Below are 8280 nucleotides of genomic sequence, written 5' to 3'. Positions count from 1 at the left end.
CTCCTGACCTCGTGATCCGCCCGTCTCGGCCTCCCAAAGTGCTGGGATTACAGGCTTGAGCCACCGCGCCCGGCAAGAACTATATACTTTAAATGGGTGAAGTGTAACTTTAAATGGCTGAAGTATGTCTCCATAAAGCTGTTACAAAAAAATTAATTGTGGTGCTAGATACTATGGAAAGTGTCCAAAAGATGCTTCCTCGCATCTTGGCAATTACAAGTCAAATGCGTGATAGAAGCATAAGCTGAATGTCTTCCAGGTGGCGAATTCATTTAAATCAACTGTAAACATGATTCCCCCCTTTGCAGCTCAGTCATAGACACTGACCGGCCTGTGTACATTGGAGACAGGAAGCTGGGCTCAGGTTTTCGAAGGGTGTCAGGCATGCCTTACATTCCCCTGTGGCAAGTGGCAATCTTCCTTTGCATATATGCGAAAGTCTAACACAGGGTTTGGGAGTGACAGGGGTGGTTTGATTCAACAAAAGCACTAAAGAAACACTCAGAAAAGGTCTTGCAACTGCAATTTTATTTTCTTTTGTGAAAATAAACAACTGGGAATTTAAATTGCTCCAAAAACCATAAAAACAAAAAGAAATACACACAGAAGAAGCATGTGAGGTGATGGGGAAGGGAACAAGGTCTCTAGAACTTTGGCAGATTGTGCTGGCACGGACCCAGGTGACAGAAGCCAGACCATGGGGCCGGTCCTGCCTGCCACTCTGGGACTGTGAGGGGATGATCGCCACTGGCAAGGACGGGGAGGAACACAGACTTCTTCGCTGAGGAAGTGGCAGGCACCTTGAGTCCCTTTAAATGGGGGGGTTGGGGGAAAACCGTTTCAGAGGACCCGCTTGCTCCACTGAAAGCTGGGGTTGGCGAGTTCGGGCCCACTGAGGGAGGGGATGCTGGTGGCAGCAAATCAGGCCAAGATGTCTTCTCACATGGTGACGGCCTCACACTGGGCAGAGGACAGAGGACGAAGAAGAACCCACGGTATTGAGCAGACGATGAAAACTTGGACTGGGTAACAGGAAATGTCACAATGGCAGAGCTGCAGATCGAGTAGGGGAAGCTGGGGCAGGCGGCGGGGGCGAGAAGAGACAGGCGACAGAAAGTGCGAGAGAGGGAGAGAGAGAGGCACCCGCTGCCCAGGTCCATCCACCACAGCACCTACGGCACGAACAGCACGCTACTTTTCAGTTCTTTTTCTTATAAAGATTTTTTTTGTTGTTTTGTTTTGTTTTTTAAAAAAGCCTTAAGATCAGCTACTGGTTACATCTACAAACTGTAAAGTGCTGTTGTTACCAGCCACTTTACAGAACAGTCCAGAGTGGTCAAATATTGACCAATAAAGTCTCCTTTTTCTTTTTCTTCTGAATCATTACTACTCAATGAGTCATGTGACAGCCTGCAGGGGTCAGGGGGCAGCTTAGTGGGCAGACTTGGTGACCAGGGAAAGAGGCTGGGCCTGTAGCACCGGGAGGGCCTGGTGGGCATGGAGTGTGGCGGGAAAAGATGGGGGAGAGGCCAGCAGAGCTGTGGGCATGGACCCAAGGGGGAGGGGCCGGGACAGGAGGGGAGGCTGGCTGCCCATCTGACCAGAGGAGGAGGCTGCAGCCTTAGCTGACAGGAAGGCAGCAGAGTGGAGAGCCAGCTGGGCCCGGGTTTCTGGTTTGGTGGTGAGGGAGAGGGGCTGGGCTTGCTCCGAATGGGTGGCAGCAGGGGCAGCTGGTGAGGCCAACGCTGCAGAGGGGGTGGCCGGGGAGTCCAGCATGCTCCCGTGGGAGGAGGCAGGGCTGTCACAGGGCTTCTCGGGGGGCAGGTACTGAACACATGGCTTCTTGCTCTTGGAGGCCAGAGCACCTAGGGGGAAAATACAAGAAAGAGTGAGCAGCTATAGCTCTGGGAGAGGCGGAGGCTGAGGAACGGCCCTGGTGATACACGTGCTTTGGAGACACAGGCATGCTTTTGGCGAGGACCTGACATTACTTCCAAGGCTTTCAAGACTAGGAAACTGCATTCACAAATACCTAGCGCACAGAGAAGAGGCAACGCCCAAACTGATGAAGATCCACCCAGCATCAGATTGGAAAGAAGATGGCTCAGTGTCTCACAGGACCACCCTCCCTTCCTAAAGCTCGCAATTTTTGGGATGAATCTCCGGTTTGCTTTGAAATCTCTGGCTTATGGTATTAACACAGTCAGAGAGAGCGCATGCCTGCTGAGCAGCGTGCCAGACGGTGGGTTCTGCAGCACGCACGGGTCCCACTCATGTGCACTCCTATGTATAATGGAAGGAAGGAAGGAAGGAAGGGAGGAGGGGAGGGAGGAAGGGAGGGAAGGAAATAGGGAGGGAGGGAAGGAGAAAGGGAGGAAGGGTGAATGGGAGGGAGGGAGGGAGGGAGGGAGGAAGGGAGGAAGGAAGGAGAGAGACTGAAAGCACTTTACATCATGCAAGCAGCAATACATTTGTTTGTCCTGGAGTAAGCATGAGATGGAGGTGTGACCTAAATATTAATAATAGTCGTCACAGTGTGAGCATCTTTCTGTGCTAGGCATGATTCTGGTATAAAGAGATTTTATACACGGTTTTGACACAAAGTGCCTCCTAAACCCAAGCAAACTACTTTTTCTGGTGTTCAACCAAAGAAACATCCAAGGAAACCCTGGCTGTCCTGGATCCACTGACAGGTGGGATGTCAGGGGCTCATGTGCTGCTTTCCTAAGGGCATTTCAAAGACAATTTCAGCCTCATTCCATTAACCCTCAGGTAGGATGATTCACTTTTCAACGGAATTAAAAAGTGCCTAGGCTTTGAAGTGACAAAGTTCTGGGATCAAATCCTACCACCACCACTGAAGCAGAGTACCTGGGAAAATGCCTTCACATCTCAGAGCCTCTTAAGTGGCCACCTCGAGAAAGGGGTAGTAACAGCTGCCCGCGAATACCGAGGCAGAAGCCCTGACCCACCACCATGGAGCTAGAGACGGCATGGGCAGGTGTGGCTGTGATGGAAGGAAAAGCAGAAGAGGCCAGTGCCCCCAGACGCACCCTCTGCCTCCTGGACTTGCTGCTGTGACTGTGTCTGGGACAGCTGCTTTTCTCTCTTCCTCTTCTTTTTCTTACCCTGGAAAATATAGCAAAAGGAAGAGTTAAACCGGGAGAGAAGAATGCTGGCTTCTCAGGCGCTCCCAGATCAGAGAGAATACAGGACGTTGCCCATTACTGCTCTTGATCCCTCAGGGAGGGTGTGGAGAGAGAGACATTCGGATCACACCTGTGGGAGCCCGCGAGGAGGCAGCGGGAGCCCTTCCTCCCCTACAAATGCATTTCCCCTCCAGGCTGGGTGTCCAAGGCCTTCTTGGAAGGCCTCCTCCCTCCACTGCCCTTCAGACTCTGTTTTTCCATTTCTCTCCCTAGAACAGTGCTTCTTGATCTTTTCTGAGGGGTCCCAGGTCCCTCTGAAAGTTTGATGCAACTGTGGGTCCTCTTACCAGAAAAAAAGCAAAGAAGAACACGCATGCAAAAATTGGCTTGGTTTCCGGGAGCTGAGACACGCCCCCTGAGGCTCACACACTGGTCTTTGAGCCATGGGTTAGGAGTGGCTAGAGACACTCTTCCCACCACAGCTAACCATGTGCCCTGTGTTATGAAATCGAGGGCAGAGTCCAGTTCAAAGGGAAATGCATAAACTGAAGTCTGTCCTCAGGACTTGTTGACTTCCTGAGAATTAAAATATCTTCCTTCTTTCTACAGAAGTATGGGCTTCTCCCTCATCTTAAGAGTCCTCTATAAATGCAGTCGCTTTCCTTCGCCCTTCCTCCTCTTGCAGAGGCTGCTAATGGGGTCTGAGTGTCCTCTGCCCAGAGCGTGCACTTACGTAGTTGTCCCGGGCTGACCAGGTCGGGTAGAGCTGCGAGTGAAGCTGCCGCTCCTTCCGGGCCAGCTCGTAGTACTTGGCCTGTTCTTCTCGAGACAGGTTGTGCCACTGGGGGGAGAGAGGGTCAGAGACGACACGGAGCCATCAATGCAGGGATGCTGCCCCCGTGGCCTGGAGGGTGAGGGCAGGTCTTACCTTTCTTCCCAGGATCTGGTTAATGGCTGCACTTTCCTTCAGGGTGCACTCAGCCACCACCTTGGCTCTCATCTCCTTCATATACAACATGAAGGCATTCAGAGGCTTCTTCACGTGGGGCTTCTTTTCTTCCTCCTTTTTCACGGTGACTGGTGATTTCCTGGGAAGGCACGTGATTGTAGGTTAGTATGTGTCAGGTGTTACACGACTCATCAATCCCTGCCTGTCACTGAGACACCGCTGTCTCTGGCGAGGGGCGCGGGCTGCCTGGATGCTAATTCAAGTGGCCCCATGGCTGCGCTCAGTGCCTGAGCACCTTCCTCCCCTAGTTTCCCACCTTTGAATGATCTCCAAGCCAGATTCTTTGAAAATCTACTCTCTAATTTCCTGACAGACGAGCAGAGCGTGGGGGGGGTGCTGAGATGAGCTCTCTCTGGAGCTGGCAGGTGCTGGCGACGGTGACAGGACACAGTGTGGGACACTCTGGGCAGAACCAAGGGTGGGGTCTCCTGGGATCTCCAGGGAGCACTGACTTTGGCTTCCTGCCATCTTTATGGCACACGGGCAAGGTAAGGACCCTGGTGCTCGTTTCACCTAGGCCACCAGCCCACCATGAGTCCTTAAGAAAACACTGTCTCCTTTCTGGGCCTCACCTTTCCATATATCTTATGGTGGGGAGGAGGGGGAGTTAAAAGCTTTCTCACGTTCTCTTCAGCCTCTGAGACCTGACAGTAAATCTTTTCTTAATAGGAGAGAAGACGCACCATGTCCCTGAAAGGACAGGGACCCAGAAGGTCCGAGGGAGTAAGTCCCGACGGAGAGGGAGAGCCTGGCTGGGGAGGCTGTGCTGCCTGCTGAGTGACACCAAGAGAGAAGAGTACATGGCATTTGCTGCTCAGTGTGTGGACACCCCTCTTCACAGCCTGTACCCTCCCACCCGCAATCCAGGCTGCCGCTTACTTACGCGCTCACTGCAGGGCTCAGGCTGGGGGGTGCCGGTTCCTGCTTGACAATGGGGGAGACGATGGCAGGGTGGGGGATCCCTGAGGTGGGCAGGCCAGGGTGGGCAGGAGCCACCATGTGAGGAGAGAACCGGCTGGAGACCAGGCTGTGCACCGGATAGAAACAAATGATAACAGAGGGATTCAGGCTGGATCCCTGCCACCCAGCAGAGGACACGGTGGCTCTCTGCCTTGAGGGCACAGGTATGTCCGTGGGGCAGAGTCTGAGGACTAGAAGGCTATTTGTCGTCTTCTAGAGAACCAGGTTTGGGAGATGCCTAATGCCTCTTCCCTCTCCCCACCAACACCCAGGCTGCCCATCTGGTGCTGGAAGCAGGTGGGATGAAACACACAAAAGGGGCGGAGGGTCAGAGGCCCGGGCACGCTGGGGAAAAGAAGGGCTTAGGCTGTGGGCGGCTTTCTTCTGTCCTCAGAGGTTCCACTGTCAGGTAGAACTGGTCCCTGAGACAGAAATCCCCTTTCACTGTCTCCTCTCCTGACATCATTTCAGGAAAAATTCATCTTCTCCCAGTCCCTGGCTTCTGGGCAATATACAGACAGTCCGCGACTTAGGATTTTTTCACTTTATGATGGTGCAAAAACGGTATGAATTCAGTACTCTGTCTGACCTCGATGGGGTTATGTCTGGATAAAACCATCATATGCTGCACACATTCTAAGGTGAAAGTTGTGTTTTCAACATACGATGGGTTTATCAGGACGTGGCTCTGTCCTAAGTCGGGGAGCATCTGTCCTCAAAATGCTTCTGTGCCAGAGCCCACGGCAGGAGGCAGAGCGCTAGGGCTTTGAAATCCTTTTGTTGGAGAGATGGGGACAGTGATCCTGTGGTCTCCATTCTGACCTGGGGGTGGGAAGTGCGGGGCACAAGAAGGTGCTCGACCAAAGAGAGGTTGGGGGAAGGGTGAGCCCTATGCCTGCTCATTAACTAGTAAGGAAAAGCTGTTCCGTGGTCAGAAATGGGGTGGTCCCTAAGACAAACATGTGGACAGCCCCAGCCCCGGAACTCACCTGGACATCGAGGCGTTCATGGCGAGGGCGGGGTAAGGGTGCCGGAAGCCACCAGGAGGAAGGGAGTACATGGGCTGGCCTTGCCTGTAAGGGTGAGGAAATCCAGTCAGCACATTGGGAAAGCTCAGGGCAGGGGAGGAGAGGCACTTGGGAAGAGGGGATGAGAAATAAGGGAAGCAAGTGGGAAGGTAGAGCTGGGAGCAAGCTGCCCGGGCGGGAGCAGGGAGGCCTAGTCCTGGGCTTGCCTCTGAGGGGTCCACAGTGCAGGGCACGCAGGGCACAGAGGCAGGGCTCAGCGCAAGGAGGGAGCAGGGGGAAGAGAGGCTGTGGGTTCCTTACTGTGGGACGAGCCAGCCGAGGGGGTGGGGGATTTGTCCGACAGCTCCGGGAGAGAGTGGGTAATACGGTGACAGCTCGGATGGGTGAGGGGGCCGGGGGATTCCTGCTTCCAAAGAGAGATGTGTCAGACTGCCCCTCGCCCTGCCAGAGCGTCACAACGAACATCAAATGGGAGCGTCCTGCCCTATGTCCCTGCTGCTCTGCAGCCTAGTGGGCGCTTGTGTCATCGTCCTTGCCCTCTGTCACCTCCCTAGCAGCTCTCACCAGTCAGTCAAGGACATATTCAGGCAAGGCAGGACTAATGCACCCCTTCTCTAGCTGCATGGATTCCATCTCTGTGAAGAGTACCTTCCAGCTGGCTGTGATATAGAAGCCAGCATCCTGGAAGAGAGGGACAGGACCCACCAGATCAATGACAAGAGTCACTGGTGAACTAAGTCTCTAGAAAGCCCGCCTCATTCATGGAGAAATAAACTTTGGATTCCTCCTCCACATGTGTCTTCCTCATGATCTGTAACTTGTAGTGACTTATTCTCCAAAGAGGGGCCCCAAAAACGCTTTGCCTTCCCCTGGCAACTCTGTGTGAATGCTATAAAGACAGTGGCTCCCTGGAATGGACAGGTCTGGCGGGCAAGTTGTTGTCAACAACAACAACAACAAAAAAAGCCAGCTCAGGTGGGGCACAGTGGCACACACCGGCAATCCCCACACTTAGGTGAGTTGATTGCTTGAGCCCAGGAGTTTGAGACCAGCCTGGGCAACATGGCAAAAACCCATCTCTACTAAAAATACAAAACTTAGCTGGGCAAGGGCATGGTGGCATGCGCCTGTGGTTGCAGCAACTCAGGAGGCTGAGTAGGAGAACTGCTTGAGCCCGGGCTGCAGTGAGCTGAGATCACACTACCGCACTCCAGCTTGGGCGACACAGCAAGACTGCCTGAAATAAATAAATAAAGCCAGTTTGGCCTCACTGCTTTATGGTTGCACTTCTATGTCTGCTTAGACTGATGAATTTATTTAAAAATGTTTAGTTTAGGGCAAAGGTGTCTTGCTGCAGGGAAGCACGGCCCACAGCTGGGCTGGACTTGGGCAAAGTCACCCCAAACATTGCCTGTGGAGCCAGGCCCTGTGCTTCACTGCTTAATTCCCTCTGGGCCTTATGACCCTATGGTGGGGAAGGTACGGGGAGGTAAAGATGAAAAAAACGACAAGGCTAAAGTTAGCAGACAAGGTCCAAAGACTCCTGAGACAAAGAGCGATGATTTGACCCCAGGTCAACCTGATTCAAGGGCTGTTATGTTCCCACAAAAGAGAAGCCCGCCTGCCCTGCAGCAGCACTGCCTGAGTGGCAGACGACTTACCTGTCTTTGGATCAATATCTGGGGAGAGGTGGGTGGGAGGGGAGCCGGGGGAGAAGTGGTCATTGCTGTAGGTGATGAGGGGAGTCAGTGGATGCATGTGATGCGGGTGCTGAACGACAGGAACTTTATTAGACTGAAAGAGAGAAAAAAAGACCAGGAATAGTTGCCAAGGAGATAGAGAGTACGACCAGCTGTTATTGACGGAATCAACTAAGTGCCAGGTATTTTCCAGGCAACATCCCATTCAGTCCTCAAAACAGTCCCTGAGAGCTGACAGCAGTGGACACAGCAGAGAAGGAAGTAGCAGGACTTGAGAAGAGATCATACCCACCCTCCAGCTTCTCCCACGAGACAACCCTCCATCACTCCCCTCACGTGCACTGTATGCGGAAAATACTACAAGCTGCTGGGGGATGATGTGCGCTGTGTCATCTCACTGAATCTGAAAAGGTTTTTTTTTTTTTTTTTTTTTT

At 52.9% G+C, this 8280-nt stretch overlaps 1 protein-coding gene across 2 annotated transcripts in view; it reads right to left on the bottom strand.

The window, feature by feature from the left end:
• Positions 1-505: 505 nt before the first annotated feature.
• Positions 506-8280, bottom strand: part of TCF7L1 (transcription factor 7-like 1 (T-cell specific, HMG-box)) — a 179024-nt gene continuing 171249 nt past the window's right edge. The window contains exons 5-12 of one of the 2 annotated variants that reach the window (XM_011963849.1): positions 7808-7940; positions 6459-6549; positions 6108-6191; positions 5042-5173; positions 4078-4237; positions 3883-3990; positions 3054-3129; positions 506-1865 (exon numbers count right to left, since the gene is read on the bottom strand). In XM_011963849.1, the coding sequence (XP_011819239.1) occupies positions 1432-1865; positions 3054-3129; positions 3883-3990; positions 4078-4237; positions 5042-5173; positions 6108-6191; positions 6459-6549; positions 7808-7940 (1218 nt within the window). In that variant the 3' untranslated portion in view covers positions 506-1431. Of the gene's footprint in view, positions 1866-3053; positions 3130-3882; positions 3991-4077; positions 4238-5041; positions 5186-6107; positions 6192-6446; positions 6550-7807; positions 8238-8280 lie in introns of those variants that run through there. The other variant, XM_011963856.1, reaches the window with a different exon arrangement.

Source organism: Colobus angolensis, unplaced genomic scaffold (assembly GCF_000951035.1).
Source record: "Colobus angolensis palliatus isolate OR3802 unplaced genomic scaffold, Cang.pa_1.0 Scaffold118, whole genome shotgun sequence".
NCBI classification, from domain to species: domain Eukaryota; kingdom Metazoa; phylum Chordata; class Mammalia; order Primates; family Cercopithecidae; genus Colobus; species Colobus angolensis.
This window is presented reverse-complemented; position numbering and strand designations above follow the sequence as displayed.